Source organism: Nelumbo nucifera, chromosome 4, assembly GCF_055504915.1.
Source record: "Nelumbo nucifera cultivar China Antique chromosome 4, China Antique-T2T, whole genome shotgun sequence".
Taxonomy (NCBI): domain Eukaryota; kingdom Viridiplantae; phylum Streptophyta; class Magnoliopsida; order Proteales; family Nelumbonaceae; genus Nelumbo; species Nelumbo nucifera.
Window position 1 is genome coordinate 14158085 of NC_142652.1, and position 18387 is coordinate 14176471.

General features: G+C 38.2%; 1 protein-coding gene across 2 annotated transcripts; it reads left to right on the forward strand.

Annotated features, from left to right (window-relative positions):
* The first annotated feature begins 8234 nt into the window (after positions 1–8234).
* On the forward strand, positions 8235–17524 carry LOC104608016 (5-formyltetrahydrofolate cyclo-ligase, mitochondrial-like). Of its 2 annotated transcripts, none has more exons than XM_010273853.3 (7): positions 8235–8840; positions 11060–11200; positions 12242–12397; positions 15911–15952; positions 16081–16126; positions 16934–17004; positions 17135–17524. In XM_010273853.3, the coding sequence occupies exons 1-7, from the start codon at positions 8567–8569 to the stop codon at positions 17266–17268; spliced, it is 864 nt and encodes a 287-aa protein (XP_010272155.1). In that variant the 5' UTR covers positions 8235–8566; the 3' UTR covers positions 17269–17524. The 2 variants fall into 2 exon arrangements, with proteins under 2 accessions (XP_010272155.1, XP_010272154.1); XM_010273852.3 differs by having other exon boundaries at positions 8250–8840; positions 12242–12406.
* The last annotated feature ends 863 nt before the right edge of the window (positions 17525–18387 follow it).

Below are 18387 nucleotides of genomic sequence, written 5' to 3' on the forward strand. Positions count from 1 at the left end.
CAAATTAAAGCCCGGCATGAACAAGCTCAGGAGCCGGGGGTAGAGTAGTTTTCAAGCAGCCAGGCTTCCTTTGAAGAATTAGAAAAAGGAAAAGGGAAAGGAAACCGGCTGCATTAGTTGTCGGTTTGCCGCTGCCACGTGGTCCAAGTCAATAAGCCCAAAAAGCTTCGTTACCGTTACCATCAGCACAGAACTGCTAGATTCCAAGTGAGAAGAAAAAGAATATCAGGTTATACAGAGTTACATGTACCATTTAAATTGAGATTTGTTCCAATCAGGGCCCGTTTGGCTCGTGTTAATAGAGGTCTGGAATCATAATCTGAATGATTCATTCAAATTCCAACTATTTGGATGGATTGAATCAAATCCCATTCCCATTTTTTCTAGAATGGCCTTTCCTCATGGGAGCGAATGACTATTTCCTCTCCCTCTTTTGGGAATGAAATCCCATTTCAACTGATTTTTTTTTTTTTGAATTGAGAGATCTTCGAGCTCATATGGCTAATATGGCTAGTATTGTCTACAGCAAGACATGAAACTGGCTGGCAGCACTGCATAGTGGGGTGAAGTGGTCCAATCCGGTCGGACAGGGTGACTGGGAGGACCCCCTGTAATGTGCATTATTCTCCACTTCTGATCTTATTCTCGCTTCAGCAATTCAAACCAGACGCTTGAATGGTTTGACTTTGATCCAGTTTGTTCATGCCGACCTAGAGTAATAACGTCCACTCTAGTCCAGTACTTAGGGTTTGTTTGATTTACAGTTGGAATAGAAATCCAAAAATGATCTATTCCCATAGTCTCTTTGATTTAGACACAATCCAAATGGGATTTGAAGTCAACTGGAATGAGATTTCATTCTCATTTGAGAGGGGAGGGAATGACCATTCCATCGGAAATAGAGAAATGGGATTCTGATTTCATCCAACCAAACAATTGGAATCAGAATGACTCATTCTAATTCCAATTCCAGACCCCTATTCTGGTGAATCAAATAGACCCTTAACCTATTTGTTAGGTTTGAATAGGATCTTTGAAACAAGATATGATCTTGAGGAATGTATAGATGTGAAAGATAATATATTTGAGCAAAGCATAGACTATGGAGCTTGAAAATTGACACTCCATATGGGTAGAACATATATATGGTACATTAGCAAGTCAAGTCTTGTCAACATGGTTTTTAAAATCGACTTGGAGACCAAATCGGTCAGGGGTCCGATTACTGGGTTGAATGGTCTGACTGTTTGAACCGGATGATCAGCCCATTCTGACAAAAAATAAAAAAATAATAAAAAATGGTCAAAACCGTTCAAATGATTTGAACGGTCAACCGCCCGGGTCAGCGGTTTGCTGACTACAATCAACGATTTTTTGAGAAATCCTAATTTTAAGGAAAAACGAAACCAATCACCTGACTGGTCCCGATTTTTCCGGTCTGACCGTCCAATCTGGTCCGATTTTGAAGATCATGCTTGTCAATACTTGTGAACTCGCAAAGAAGCTTGGAAATTTTGTGCGTATATGATTGATCTCGATATGGAATAATCAATATGGAAGACATAAGAAACAATCTTCACTGATAGAACCCATCTTTGCGAGGGCTCCATCGAATCGATCCGTCAACTGAGCGTACCAAGCATCCTAAGCAGTCCAATTAACAAATTGAATTGTCGTATACTATTTTTAAAAGAGATGAATTTGATGGCAAAGACAACCACATTCTTATTTTTCTATAATCACTGCAGGTGTTTATGCAGAATTTCCTCTTAATTTGTAAGTATTATATTTTCGTAAACCTTCTTTTTCAACCCATCATTATATCAGAATAGCTACAGTAGGCTGTCAAGTGGCTATCCCTTCCAGCTAGCCAATTCCACCAGAAATCAAAGGCCTCATGGTCTACGGGTCGAGTCTGAAGGTTGTTAACGTTATCATATGATAGATCTTACCTAGTAAGAATCGTTAGACCAAGAATCTATCCAATTCATTGAACCATGGATGCATCTCCTCAATTCAACGCGGCACCATTATGGACCGGTCATATAAAGTTCTCCTGGTTTTTGTTTTAATTTTTGTTATATTATATGTTTAAAAAGATGAATTTGATTATATATATATATATTTGGTTTAAAGCACTTATTTTATCAATATATGGACAATTTACTATTGACTGCCATTTTTATTAAATTTATATTATTAAAAAAGGAAATTTCAAGTTAATTGTAGATGTCAAGTATGATTTGGTCTAATCGGATTATAACAATTAATTATTTATTGGGTTGGCTCTGGGTCTATTTTACAGAACTGATTATTAATTGCCTAATTGGTTCGAGACAAGTCCACCCTCTCCCGACCAGACCCAACCCATTGAAGAGGTCTAGACCTTACGTCCTTACTTATTCACGATGGGCAACGAAGATATAAACAATAAGAACAAGTTGGAGAGGTATCATAACTGTCCGGTTGTCCCATTGGACCTTAAGGCCCATTTCCTGCTAAGGGGTCCTTGTTATGATACCCATTTCCTATAGGTGTTGCAGGATTTTCTACGAGGCTCGGAAGATTGAGGGGTCCATTAATTTCTTCTCCATTCGATAAGAATCTTCTCTTCACATAGGATTGATTCATTCAGGAGAAAACATCATCTGCAATCGTGGTTGCAGAACAATCCGAATACAACACCAACCTTTGAAATAAAAAAAAAAGAAAAAGAAAAATCAGTTGATAAATTTATTGCAAACGCTGGCGTATTAAGGCAAAGAGGAGTGATGTGGGAAGGAAAAGAGTAGCTTATATTATAAAGGTCTCTATGCTCCAGAACCCAATAGATTTAAGGAGAAAAGCTTCTGTTTTTATGCATAACCACGCTCCTTTAGCACATTAATAAAGAAGCATCGTAATGGGGTCCGTTTGGAGCCCTTTTTCTCGTACAAGCTTCTTTATAGGAATATATCTTGCATTGTGGTGGGCTTCCTTTATCAATTTAGGGTGAAATTCCCTTATTTTATTACTCAAGAGTACACTTCCAGTTCCATGTATGGGAGATGGAAAAAGAGGCAGGTCTATCCTAATCCAATCCCTCTTTTTACTGAAAGTTGTTTGCACAAAGTTGTAATGCATATTGCTTTTGTGGTCACGTGTAGGTTGTTTAACAGCTTAGGCTTTATTTCAGGCCCGCCAGTTTAGCAGGGGGTTAAATAAGCCCATTTTTGGGCTCTAAAGACGTAATTACTAATTACCCATGGGCCAACCGTGTCTATTAACCCCCTGTGGATGAGACCTGAGAACTGAGACTGAAAAGGAGGGAGGGCTCCACCACAAGGCCAATAGTAACGTAATCGTTGGACGATGGTGTTTTAATTTACTCTCTCAACTAACTTCCTTTTAGTTATCTTCAGTCTTTTGGCTAATAAAAGTTATCGTCCCATATCAAACAAATGTAGACTTCCCGCACATGCTCGAAGGAATCAAATCACATGTACGATCTAAGCTTCCAAAGGATGGATAAATGCAGCTTATTATATTCTTTATGACAAATGTTAAAAGGGATGATCTGATACCCAAATGGTTGTTTGCCATTATCACTGTAAAGGTCCATTTCATCTTAAATATGTTTTATTTGTAGAGAGGGTGTGCTCATCCTCCACTTTTAAGGGTTGTACCTTTAGACTCCATTTATTTGCAATTTGCAGTTCAAATGGAACTAGTGCAATTATATGATACATGACAGTGCAAATTCTGGTATGCTTTTGCTTTGCGTTTTAGTTTGCTTTATTTGTTTGAAAATAGCAAAATGGAAAGCAAAATCATCTGGTCCCCATTTTTATGGGAGAGAATGAAAGTGGGATGAACTAAAAGAATTGGCCAAGGAAAAAAGGCTCTTTTAAACGTTAGATGGATACAGCAAAGCCATGCAGCCCATGTTTAAAAGGGTCTTAAACTTCAACTTAAAGAGTGGTACAACTAGCTTGCTGATAATATGGAGGCTGCTTGGGATAAAACCCCACCTTTATCAAACTGGATTTTCTACTCAATTTTTTTACCCACTCTCTTCCCGCCGTGAATTGCAGGCTGTAATTCATGGCAGATAAAGAGAGTGGGTAGGAAAAGTGAATAGAAAATCTGGGTTCCACCTTTATCCGAAAATTTTTGGCTCTCAACACACGATAGCTTATACTATCCATAGAGTCTTAATCAGCTCTTCACATAGTGCTCCTAACACCAACCTCACAACACAATGCATCTCAGCTGCACATCAGAAACATCTTCCATACTTTATATTATTGTTCATGGGAAGATGCTCCCAATACAAGGTGGGATGGGCTGTGAGGTCGGCATGAACAGGCTATCAAACATGGATAGTCATTTTTTGCCTTCATCAGGGTTGTATATGGTGTGGGTTGCAAATGGTATTTGTCCAATTTTGAATTTGAATTTAATGTGATTGATCAAATTTTGATCCACCATGATTCAAAGTATCAATACGCTCAATACTGATTTTTTCAGTATCAAGCCATTAAAATAATGATACTTGATGGTGTGCAATTTGGATGCTCCTAACTGTAAGGCAGTTCGGACGTCTATTACCAAGTAGATCGCTCGAACTGCAAAGAAGATGAGGATTAGAGAATCCGAGGTGGCTAATCCGGCGAGGTCGCTCCGATGCTTAAGTCAGTAACTGTAATATGTGAGCTGAGAGTTTAAGAAATGAGAGAGCTAGAATGCACTTAATCGCGCGTACTTGGGTCTTGGGGGTCAATGCCCTTATATAGTTGAGCTGCCGTGGGTCTCACGAAACGGCTTTGGGATCTTCGATCCGCGTAGTTGGGATTTGTTCCGCTTTAGAAGGAGAGTAACGTATCAGTTAATGAAGTTTATCATTACCTTCCGATTCGGGTGGGAAGAGGATAAGGCCTTCCATTACGTGGCGTGATCCTGGGAGGTTCGGAGTCCGCTGAGAAACTTCTAGAGTCGATTATGTGTCACTTCGGTATTTAGGTGTCGAAGTGGCTTTGGTACCGAGGTGCCCGAACACCCGAGCTCTCGAACTATTGACGAGGCTCTCCTTGCTGAGTTGTCGTCTTGCTGGCAGGTCGTGTCCACGCGTCCTTCACTTACTAGGTCGGGCCAAATCACCCCTCATCAATTGCCCCCACTCCTCGTGCTAGGGGTCCTGACCCGGTACGAGGAGTTCATGACGAGCCCAGGTGGATTTGGCACGATGTCTAGATGGTATGGAGGGCGGTTCTTCAATTGGACCTGTATGACTGCTTGGCTCGACCAGGAAATGACCCAGATCGCGTACTGGGTATGCGCGGACGTCAAAACGCACGCTCAACCGATTTCAACCTCGGGTGGTGTGCAGTTGGTTTTCATAGGAGCTGTTGGATCATGTAGATTTTGGCTGTTGAACCTTGGTTACAGTGGCTATAAATAGGGGCCGAAGGGCCCATTTTTCTCGCCACAAACCGCGTGATTGAGTTCTTTGAAATCATGTTCATGTCTCCCAGCTTGGTGTCAACTATCCTCGTGTCCGAGGTCATCCCGCTTTCTTCGGTCTTCTTGGTGAGTTCGCCTCTCCTTGTTTCCAATTTCTATTGTCCTATTCCTTTAGCTCGGCATGCCTAGTGTTAGTTTAGATAGCTTTCTTAATGAAAGTGGCGAGTCCGCTGGGGCTGAGGTGGGCACCTCGGCGTAGGTTGCGGAGTCCCGTCTTGCCAAGGTGGACACCTCAGCACAGGATGTGGACTCCAACCCGTTCGAGGCGGACTCACCTTGGCAAGACGTGAGGCCTCTAGTAAGTTAGCCTCCACTTCGCGTTGGGGTTGGGCACCGGACAGCTTTGGCCCATCTACGATGACTACTGACAGGCTTCTATCCCTGGTAGCTCGATACAAAATGCCCGGTAGCCTTGTATATAGAATTCCCTTAGGTAATTTTCCTTGGGATCACGATCATGATGGGATCATGGTCTTCGAGGAGCAGCTCGTAGTTGGGCTGCGTTTTCCACTTCACCCTTTCATAGTCGAGGTTGCCAAATTCTTTGACGTCGCCATAGACCGGCTCCATCCCAACTCGATCCGCAATATTGTAGGTACCATCTCCCTTTTCCACGACTATAACCGGCCTTTGGACCTCGACACATTTTCTTCGATCTTGTCCATAAAAAAGAATTCAGCCTGTGTTCTCCCCGAGCATAGGCGAAGTTATTACATGTCTCCCCATCTTGGGTACAAATTCTTGCACAACCTTCTGAACAAAGTCTCGGCCTGGAAGAGGCGCTACTTCGTAGTTCATAACACTGCAGGGTGGCCATTTCCAACTCACTGGAGGCCTGTCATTCAGGATCTCGGTGTCAAGTTGGACAAATAGACACGAGAAGAAGTCTGATCTTGGGCAAAGCTCGGGCTGAAGTTTGAAAACTTCGTGACCGAAGAGAAGCTCATACAAACTGGGCTGAGTCCTCCTGGTAGGTCGCCATCACAATTGTTGTACTTGTTTCTTCTTTTTGGTTTATCTTGATCTTGTGATTTACCCTGTTCGTTACCTTTTGTAGTAGCCATGGCTGATATTCCTATTGTCGAGCTCTTCAAAAGTTTGAAGAAGGGGAAAAAGAGAAGGGCTTCCAAAAAGGCTCATCCTCATGAGGCTCGTCCGCTATAACCAACAGGAAACCTTACCAACCAGCTGGTTGGCACCTTGCAAGGATAATACTTTATGTTGATTTAAGTTTTAATCATTTACCATCTTGGACCATTGTTGCAGACCTAATATATCGCACATTAAACTTTGAAGATTGTATTTTTTTCATGCAAGTATTTTACAATTTATTCATGGAATACAATATCAAAGTCATTTTATTAGTAATATAATATTTTCATATTCTTAGTTTTAATTTATTTATATTATTCAATATCCAATTGCAATTCGAATTTGATTTAAAATAATCGAATTCGTTTGAAGTCCTACCAGGGTGTATAGCTCCAGAAATAACAAGACAGGAAAGGATCTTTAATTTCATGACAACATGTGATGTTTTCCACTTGCCAATGGTAGCGTGCAAATTTTGCATCAACCACCAATATGTGAAAATGCATATTTTACACTATTTAACAATGCAAATTTTGCATATGATTTAGATTTGCAATGACAATAGACAGAAACAAACTTTTCTTTCTATTTTTGCATATTCCATGCATATGCATCCAAATACAATAAAATGATACTAAACAGACTGGAATGGAAAAACAAGATTCATGTAGTCGACATCATATAAATGGGATTACATGATCGATGATGCATACAAATGACTATATATAGAACATACAGTTCACTTTTTCTCCTCTTTTTGATCCACTAAAAAGCTCCCAAATTTTGGACTCGCGTAGCAATGGGTACCCCGGCCCAGGAATCTCAGTCTGGGTACCCGGCCAGTCCATATCCTCTGCCATAAAGGTCAAGTCCAGGCTGGGCTGGGCTATACATATCCGCAAGTCCGATTAGGCCCAGCCTGTCCGGATTGGAGGATGGTGATTGTGATATCCATTGTACGGTAGTTGGACAGGGATCTGCTATCAACATAACACTTCCAATAGTGTCCTAACACGCTACTGTAGTTATATATTGGAAACATCTCTCTTATCATTCATGGCAATAGTCAGTTGGGACATGTTGGGAATGTATTGTTGATAGCAGATCCGAACTCATGGTAATTATAACCCTCCGTGGGGTGTTATGGTTATACTCAGAGACTTCGTCCAATAGGCTAAGTTTGGAAGAAGTATAAATTTGTAGAGTATAAAATCTTGTATTTTATATTATTTTATATATATTTATACTGTATATATTTGTATTTGTGCTCCTTTTAAACTGAACCGTATGAATTATAAAGGATTGAAGGGAAGCATATCTCCATTGAATTCACATTTGTGCCCCATAGGCGATATTAGCTTCAGTGCTTATAAGACCATATTTACACCGTTTGCATAGCCTTTTACACTGTGCATTGGTAATATCTCCTAACTTGTATGTTATTTTTCACAGGGAAATATTTTTAATACAAGGCTGCAAGGGACTGTAAGAACAGTCTGAGCATGGTCTTACGAGCACTGTAGTGGATTTTCCCATAAGTGTCCCACATGTACATATACATATACATTGTCATTGGGAGATGTTTCTCATACATAGTTGGAATGTGCTATGGGGTGCCTGTGGGATGCCAATGTGATCTTCCATAGGTTGTTTAGGACGAAACCGGATTAGACTGGAGTGGTTGTGGAGCATTGGATGACGTGGGGCAGTTAAACCCGACTCCAAACGTCGTAGTTGAAAAATCGTTGTCAAACAAACGAAGACTTGGATCGGGTGTCACCGACTCGCTACTCGCTAGCACCAAGAGAGGCAAAAAATGGGTTGTCCTCGACCGCCGAACTCGGGAAACTGACTGGGTTAGTGAGTTGAGATTCTCTCGAATCTCGATCGCAGACTCGCTAGAAAGCAAAGTTGCAGGGCGTCTCTTACTCGATTCATCGAGGATGTCTTAGTGCTTATTCACAGCATTAGAATGAGAATAAATGGGCTTATCCAAAGGGCAAAGGTGGTGCTAACCACCCAATCCTGCACCATAGCATCATCGGCAGCTCAAACTCAAATATTCTCTTGCTCCCCCTCCTCCTCTCGTTCCTTTATCCTGCGCCCACCTTCCGACGCTCGCAGCATCTTCGTCTCAATGACCAAAGACTCTGAACTCGATGCCATAAGTCAGCAAAAGCGAAAACTCCGATTCGAAATACGCAAGCTTCTCAAGGGCATGAATCCTGCTCAGAGATCCCAAGAAGGTCTTCACTTCAGTTATCTATTTATTTGTACATATTTGATCATTTGCAAATTCAAAAGCCAGAACAGATGCTTGTGCAAACGAAATGGTTCTCTTGTAAGGAATTTATCTATAAGCCTTTAATATATGGCAGGTCTGTCTTTATTTGTTTACTCATACACGCTTGATTTATCTTTATCTTTGATTAATTCGGAACTCAAAAAAAAAAAAAAAGATGTTTATGCAATCTTTGCCGATCTCTTACGGCCGTACAGTTAAAAACACCTGGCTATGATGAATTTAGTATAAAGCTTTAAGAGATTGATTCCGATTTACAAGTAAATAAGTAAGCTTGAATTAGTGATTGGTGCTCTGTACATGTTGTGCTGTTTAGAACATATCCAAACATCGGAATGCAACCGTAAGTTGTTAACTCATTGGGTTTATATTTTTGAGTAAATTATTAATATAATTTGTTTGATACAAAATGAAGTATTAAGCATCATGTCAAATGTGCTTACTTTAGGCTGTGTTTGGTTGCAGTGCGAATTTATTTGCACTGATGCAAAACAATGGTAGTGCAAATGATTTTAGTGTAAATTATGATTTATTTTTGTTTCAAAATGTACCTTATTTTGTTCAATTGCAGTACAAATGAAGTAAAATAAGACCTGAAGCAGAACAAAGTAAAATTTAAAACAAAATTAAATCAGTGTTTGCATTCTTTTCATTTGCACTGCCATGCATTTGTACTAATGCAAATAAAATTGCACTGCAACCAAACACAGCCTTAAGTCATTTTGATCGTTTTGTTGCACACCAGAAAGTTTATGACCTGAAGGATTGATCACATGTCAACACAGTTGACTACACTTAGAAACCTCATTTATAATGGCTTTTTGGAGCCAGTAAAGATCTAGGGAGCTTTCCGCTCGGAAATAAACTTCCTTCCAACAAACAAAATAATTTTAAATGGTCAAAACTGTATCAGGTCTGCTAATCTTTTATGTTATACCTCTAGACATCCAAGAACTAATCCGATAACTGTGGCTGGCATATCCAAATTACAATTTTATGAAAGATTGGAGAAATGATTTTCAGCTAACTGATTTTCTCATCAAATCATTACAAATTTCCAAAATAATATTAGATTATAAGCAGTGCAGCTAATGACACAATGCACATGTTTAGGAGATGAAAGTTATCTTTCATTAGACAATGGAAGGTGATTGATGGTAAAGGCATGATTTAGGAAAACAGGTTAGGAGATGTATGCTATAAATTAGATTGGGATCCAGGGTTCCAAAGTTGAGAAGAGGGTTTTTGGAGTATCTCATCAAGTTGTATAAAGAAGTGCTTGGCTGATATGAATGATAATATCTAAAGAGAACTGGTATTTACTAAATCCTGGTGGAGAGTTCTGCACCCTTCCAATATCTGCAGTTGAAAGGGGAAATGGATAGAGGTGTTTTTTCCAATTTGTCATTGTGGACAATATTGGTTGAGATGAGAAGGGTGTTAGGGGCTGGTCATTCTCTTTGATGTTATTGCTTCAGAACTCATTTGGAAGCCTACTGGAGGGGCAATGTTCCTTGATTACTTTTCACAGTATTTGGCACTAAGAAAAGGTGGGGGAGATTAGGAAAGAGATAACAGATTCTTAAAGGACCAGATATATTTGTTATGTTTTTTTAATAAATTTTATAAGATTATTTCTGTAATTGTTTTTATTTATATTTTTTTCCATGTTGAAAATGTTATCACATGACTAAAGAGTAATGTTGTAGGATTTGGCTCATAATTGTTTAACTGATATTGTAGAGTTTTGCTATGTTCTTGTAGCTTTTATTGTTTTGAGGTTGTATTTTGTGATACTCTTTTTGGTAATGTAGTCAAAGTTCACTCTTGATCCAGAGAATTATCAATAATCTAGAAATTTACTTGAGGATTAACCCAATATGTTATATGGTTGAACCGTTGAAGCATATTTATCTTGTAAATACAAGGAAAAATTACTTTTGAATTGCACTGTTTTTCAATTCATTCAGGCAATCTTTCTATTTTTTTTGTTCATTTCTAAGTTCTGTTTCCTTACTAGAAATACTGCTTACTCTAATTCATCTGTTTTTCAATTCATTCAGGCAATCTTTCTATTTTTTTTGTTCATTTCTAAGTTCTGTTTCCTTACTAGAAATACTGCTTACTCTAATTCATTTTTCTGTAACATTATCTTTCTTTCAGATATTGCAATTCAGAACATTATTTTGGAATCTCTGTGGTTCAAGTCTAGTGAAAGGTTATGTGCTTATATAAATTGTGATGCCTTACGGGAAGTTGATACATCAAAAATTTTGTCAAGTGTTTTATGTAATCCGGCTGAAGGTGCATATTCTATTTCAACTTGACTATTAGCATGCATGATTAATTTTTATTTTTTAAAGTAGAAATCTTGGCAATTTATGCTTCTATTTTGAGTGTTCAGTCAAAGGATTAATAGTTGGATGTATTTGTCTGCCTGTGTGTGTTCCGGTTTCGTCCTTCCTCATTTTATCTTTGTGTTCTGTTTTTAACAGAATTATTTAACTCTTGCTTATGAAAATATGAAATATCTGACTGAGATTCCTTTCAGATACTTAATGGATGATTTATGGATGGCATATTAGTAATTAGTACAGCTTCAATGCTTCAGGATGTAGGACAAGAACCACTCTCTTGGTTCTATGATGGATGGCATATCAGTAGTTAGTACAGCTTCAGTGCTTCAGGATGTAGGGCAAGAACCACTCATCTCTTGGTTCTATGAAGCATACCAATTATGATCAGGAGAATTATACTGAATCACCCCCCACCCAAAAAAAAAAAAAACGAAAAATGATAGACCAAATAACAAGAGAATGTGTATGTTTTTGCCTAGGGAATCTTCCAAGCAAAATTTCACTATGAACTTCCTGCATGTAACACGTGCAGCTAACCAGTTTAGATTATCCTAGTGCTTTAAAGGGCACACCTAGGCTCATAGGCTTATTGCTATATTTTGATGAATTATCCTTTAATTTGATATTGAATAGGTAATGTTGTTTTTACTATATGGTAGGTTGTGCAGCTAACCAGGCTACAACCCTCATGTTAATAAGATGATACTCTGACCAACTAAGCTGATAGAGCTTTTTGAAAAATTTTGTTTCTTTTATGATTTAGATTTGCATATTCTTGTATATTAAGTTTTTCTCTTGATTTTTTCTTCCACAAAGGTGGTACTCACTTTGTTCAGGCATGCCTCACCTTGCCCCTTGCACCTTAGGCTCTAGGAACCCTTTGTAGTTGTGCTCCTAAAACACTGGATTGTCTTGATATGCTATCCATTGCATGCATGCATTTGTTATTTCTTTTCTAAAGGTTCTTACAATTTGTTTTCAAATTAAGATGGCAAGGTACAGACAAGGAAAAAGCTTTATGTTCCACGGGTGGAGGATAGGAGTAGTCATATGCGAATGCTCAATATTTCAAGTCTTAATGATCTAATTCCAAACTCAATGAACATTTTGGAACCAGCTGCAGACAATGGGATTGGAAATCAACGTGAGGATGGTACTTTTTCCTTTCCTTTTTAATTCGAGTATTGTAGTTCATAGTTGATACTTAAGACTGTCTGAAATAATTTTCTGCAATGTAAAATGTTTATGTACAATAACTTTTTAATGCTTTATTTATGCATGTTTCATGAGAGATCTCTAATACCATGGGCACTATCATTTTTCTCTCAGGAATATTTTTTAACCAGTAATTTGGCATTTCATTTGTCTGATTTTTTACTTAATTCTTGCCTGGAACTTGATATAAATGTGAACATAAATGAAAAAAGAGAAGGAAAGAGGTCAGATATTGATTATCTTCTCATTAACATAAACAAAATAGGGATGAGCTAATTGTAAACTTCTTATTATCTGGTTTAATCACCTTTTTGTGTACTAAAATAATTTTTACTAGTATGCTTTTAGATGTCATAATTGGGACAGGGCTTAGTTGTGTTGAATTGATGCTTTGAAATGTCATAGAAATAAAACTGAAAATGGAAGACATTGAATTTCTCTTGCACATAACAAAAGCAAAGTTGGCTCTTTAATCTGCCGGTAAACATGAAACTAACAAAACCGGTTGAACTGGGCCAGGGTATTGTATTGAGTTGCTCTTGCACATCATAAAAGCGCAGTTGGTTCTCTAGTCTGCTGGTAAACATGAAACTAACATGACTAGTTGAACTGAGCCATGGTACTGCACCTCTTTGAGGCGATAACACATATATTGGGTTAATTGAATTGCTATTTTTTTTTTATCACCACCATTTATAAGTGTTTTAGTTTTCTTCTTTCAAGATGTTACTTGTTTTACTTTTGTCCATTACAAATATTGAAATAACTTTTGAATTGCATATTACTGATCATTGTTGCCTATGCTTCCCCTTTCAGTGACATGTAATTGGTGCATTGGGTTCTCTGCATTTCTCTTGAGGGCTTTGTAATAAATTAATTTGTAAAGCTAAAGGCTGGGGGAGGGGGGAGGGGGGAATTGAAGGTCCTAATCTTCAATTTGTAATCATTTTGATATATGTGTGTGGTTAAAGTTTAGGAATCTATATGGATTTTGGTAAGGTGGATTAGCTCAGATCTTGGAGTTACCTACCCACTTGGAGCTAATTTGGAATTAGTTAGAATTTTGGGAACCAGTTATTGAAATAGGGGTAAGACTGGCTGGCTTGGAACAGGCAGGGGTTGGCCTGGGCCAAGCCACTGGGCCTAAATGTAGCCTGACAAAGTAGAATGTGTCTGTGTTTGTCATAATTCACCAAATTTGTGCTGATGACCAAATTCCTATAACGGATAAACATAAATCAAGCACAACAAGAAAGCACTAGTTAAAAGTAATTTGTCCAGTTATTGCATCTACAGGGTGTATGATGTAAATTTAAAGTTTAATATGTTTTACCCAGATTAGATTCTTAAATTGCAACGATCTTTTATTCCATAGTTGCTTGGCCATCTTGGAAGAGCTCTTGCTTCTGAACCTGCTCTGTTTTTGCTACCAAACCGTTGCAACAATAATTCCACCTTGACTTACTGATCAAAAAAAGAATTCACTTAGACTTTCCATTACTCTAACTATCACATAATGTTTTCAATCTTTTGGTGCTTTCTGATACATGGGTACTTGGTTTCTAAGGAGACATTTATTGAATATGATGCCTTTCTATTCCTTTAAGTATTAGTAAAAAAGATAGGCCTATCAAAATATTTTTCCACGTTTCTGATCTATAAATACACATTTGAATTGTGTTTTAAAAGTCGCGCCTCAGGCGTGCCTAGGCGCAGAGGCGAGGCGCATTCCAGGTCATGCGCCTCGCCCAGGCTAAGGCGCATGCACCTCAGGAAGGCCGTCGCCTTAGGCCAGGCGCCAGGCAGGCCTTATGTTTTCAAAAATTGGACTGATTGTATATTTTTATTTAATAGATAATTGTTAGCATCTATAAAAAGTGTTTTTCTTTTGTTTTTTTACACCTATTGCATATTATATAGTAAAAATAATAGAAAATAGAGGGGGGAAAGTATAAAAAAACTTCCTAAAACAAGAAAAAAAGAGGGAGACGAACAGTTTTCTTCGAAAGGCTGGAAGAGGAAGGAAGAACAGCAGCATGTTGCCATATTCAATTGAAAATAGGTATTCTCTTCTTCTTCTTCCAGAACTGTTTTGGATTGTGAAACAGGGGCTCCGCCCTAGTCTTCTTCTTCTTCCAGTTCGTTTCTGTTTTTATTTTCCTCTGGTTTGCACCGAAAACAGGGGCTCCGCCCCTTCTTTTTTTTCACTGTGTTTGCACCAAAAACAGGGCTCCGCCGCTCCTCCTCCTTCCTTATTGTTCATTGTTTTTTTTTTCCATCACTGTTTTAAACCGAAAAGAGGGGCTCCGCCCCTTCATCTTCTTCACTGTGTTTGCACCAAAAACAGGGGCTATGCCCCTTCATCTTCTTCACTGTGTTTGCAGTTTTGCACGAAAAACAGGGCATGTTTTTGCAATCATTATGAGCAACAAATATGCCCTAATATTTTGGAACTAAAATACTAAAATTATGAATTTTTTTATCAGTAACACTGAATTTTTCTAAAAGAGAATAAACAGCAGACAGCCTTTTCATAGAACTTTTTATCAGTATTATTCATCAAAAGCAGCACAGTTGGAGTATTTGATTTCCTATTTCACAAAGCGCTGTGGGCCTCACAAGAACTTGATTTTTCTTTTAAATAACTTGTTCAGGTGAACAAACATTGAAGTCAGCTAATGACAGTGTTGACACTTCCAGCTCTTTTTTGTTTGGTTTGGGGGGGTGAAGGAGGACCAATCAGAGTTGGTTTGGGCATCGACCATAATGCTGGTTCATCTTCAGCTATATCATTCTGTTCTTTTTTGCTTGTTTAAACCTATTTCCATCAGCACTATTGATAAAAAGCACCAATGAACTTTATAACATACTAAGTTAGTTACTAACAGTCTAGCTTAGTATGTTAGACTGTTAGTAATATGTTATTTTAATTATTTAATTGTTTAGAACTTTATAGTTTATACTTTAGAGTTTAGGCTTTAGAATAGAAATTAGAACTTTAGATTGCATTGTCATACTCGTATCTTAACTCTTAACTCTTGGAAATTTAGATTGTATTGTTTTTGTATTTTTTCTGATTTTTTTTATAAAATTTTTATGTATTTTTTCAATTTTTTTACATTTCCTGAAAATTCTGTGTGCCTTTTTGAAGAAGGCACGCACCTCGCCTTGCGCCTTGCGCCTCGGGTGCAAATTGGCCCCTGCACCTTGTGCTTTTAAAACACTTTGTTTATTGTCACTTAAAACTTTTCTATCTCCTCTGGAACTCTTTAGACTACTTTGCTTCTGCATCTCTTTTTGCCCAATACAAGGTAGGTTTCTTAGAAAAGATGGCGCTCTGTTTCATTACTACCTTCTTCTATATGCTTCTTGGTGCTATCATGTTAGCAAGGCTGTCAGAGTTGGTCACTAGTATGTATCTAAGTGATCTTTTGCTATACAGTTATGCAGGCAAGCAATCCAGTTGATTTGTTTCTTCTACCTGGTAAATTCTTGCTTCTTATTTTATTGATAATCTACAGAATTATGTTTGTCTTCACATCATAAGTATAATTTGATTCTAATAAAAAAGAAATTAGAGAGAACTGTGTTGACTATTTCTTTTCTTGCCAGGCTATGCATTTGATAGATCTGGAAGACGGTTGGGACGTGGTGGAGGGTAAATTCTTGCACCTGAGCTTATAGTTTTGCTGCTCTAGTTTGTACTCACTAAGCCAGAAGGCAATTTTGTAGGCAGATCAAGATGAGTTGGCCATAAATATTGTTAAACTTGCTTCGTCTTATTCCCAATGAGCTATTTGGCTTTGTGGTCTATATGTACCTTTCATAAGCATTATGATCATCACTACTATCATCAAGGCATTATCCCAATTATTTGGAACCATCAACATGAATCTTATTCACCACTTTATAAAAAAAATAAATAAAAAGAAAAACAACATGAATCTTATTTCAACTGTTAATTGATTATTAAGAAGGTTCATTACCCAATGTTGGTCTCAGATATCTGGTGTCTTTGGAGGGGTGGACTGGATTACAGACCTAACCTTGGGCATTTTTTTTTGGCACAAAGTGGCTCCTCTCTGACTTGAACCCGTGTTTCATGCTTGTCAGCCTAAGATTTTACCATTACACCAAACAATGCCCCCCAACAAATACCTGATTATTCAGGTGTTGTATATGTTGGAGTTGGCTACATGAATCCTGTTTTCCCAATTTGTTCTCTTTTGCCAACTATACCTGATTATCAATTTCTGAAAATGTGTGCTTCCTGCCTTTGAATTATATGTGGCACTTCATGTGCTGGTGTTTGAGCAGTACCACAACATAGGATCATCACAAGAATGCTTCCAATTTTCTCCTAATTTTAACCCATCTTTCAATAAATAGTTTGTGTTTTTCTTTTACATTGTTAACTTGGTTCAATTTTACATGGTTCCTGTTGTTGTACATAACTGCTCAAAAGCTACTATGACATGTTCTTGAAGAGATACCAAGGACTTGCTGCTGAGCGGAAGTGGAAGCAATCGCTCCTAGGTACATAGACCAACTCTATCTATACCCTATAGGACTTAACATAAATAACATATTGGGGTATTATTTTGCATTGATATTGATCACAAATGATCTTACTCATATTCAGATACTTTCTTCTGGTTTCATGCAGTTGCACTGTCATATTCTCTACAGATCATGGATGAGGGAGTCATCCCTGTCGCAGCCAATGATATTCCTGTGGATGCCCTTGTCTCACCAGATGGTGTGATTCCCATATCTCCAGTAGCTTTGGAGAGGATGTGATTAATGATTCATCAATCAATTTCCTGTCATTTTATTTTTTTCACCTCCCGAGTTCTTTGAGAGTTGGAAATTTGTATCTAAACATGCTTAACTAAGTAGTTGCTTCAATCCTCACAAGTGAATGGGTGCTCTTATTCTGTGCTAAATTTTCTGATTTCTTTTTAAGAAATGTTGTTTATTTGTGGTTCTAGTGGAAGGAAATATGAGTCTAAAATGTAAATTGTGCTATGAATGCAACGTTTTTCTTTAAATACTACACTGACTGTGTCCAATATTCTCAATTATGGAAATAACACGGATGAATTTGTGCTTATTTTTTATGATTTTCTTCATTTTCCCTTTTACATTTAGCCTTTGGGCGTACTTCAGTTTCAGTTTGCTCCCCCCCCCCACCCCACCACCACCCAAGGGTTTTGCACCCTCTTTAGACTTTAGTAGTGGACCTAGTGGTTAGACTTAGTCTATAAAACTGGACAATCTTCAAGACGGAGCTTACAATTTGCATACAACTTAACTGCAAGGAAAAGCTTCACTTTAGACTTATAGATGGCAGGGCGTGTATGGTATCACAAATCACAAGCCACTGTCATAGAGATCAATCTCCGCCTCACAACGCCCCACAGCACATTCCCGCCGTGTATTGGGAACATCTCCCGATGATGATATCACCTGAACTGGTACTATCATCGGGAGGTGCTTCCAATACACAGCGGGGATGTGCTGTGGGGCAGAGATGTGAACTCACTGTCGATGGACCAGGTCCAATCTGATCTGGTATGGGCAGCTGACAGGATATTAGTCCAATCTAATCTGGTCCAGTACGAGTCCATTACAGATGGACCAGGTCCAATCCAATCTAATGAATAATATGGATCATTCTGGATTGGTCTAATTCAATGTCTAGACTGTCCTAAACTGTTCAAATTGGTTTTAATTTAGATCCGGTCCAACCCAAATCTGGTCCATAGACACCCACACTCTTATCTTATTTCAATGGAGTGGATATTGGTCCAATCTAATCCTATTCAATATAAACCCATTACAAATGGACCAAGTCCAATCTAATCCAGCAAATACTTGGAACTAATATTTATTGGTCCAATTGAATTTGTCTTATTG

Bases quoted from the DNA above. Each gene is read 5' to 3' on its own strand.
- LOC104608016 (XM_010273852.3), top strand. From the start codon at position 8,567: ATGAGAATAAATGGGCTTATCCAAAGGGCAAAGGTGGTGCTAACCACC. The intron at 11,201-12,241 runs GTGCATATTCTA...TTTCAAATTAAG, and splicing joins TTTATGTAATCCGGCTGAAG to ATGGCAAGGTACAGACAAGG. The intron at 16,127-16,933 runs GTAAATTCTTGC...ACTGCTCAAAAG, and splicing joins CGGTTGGGACGTGGTGGAGG to CTACTATGACATGTTCTTGA.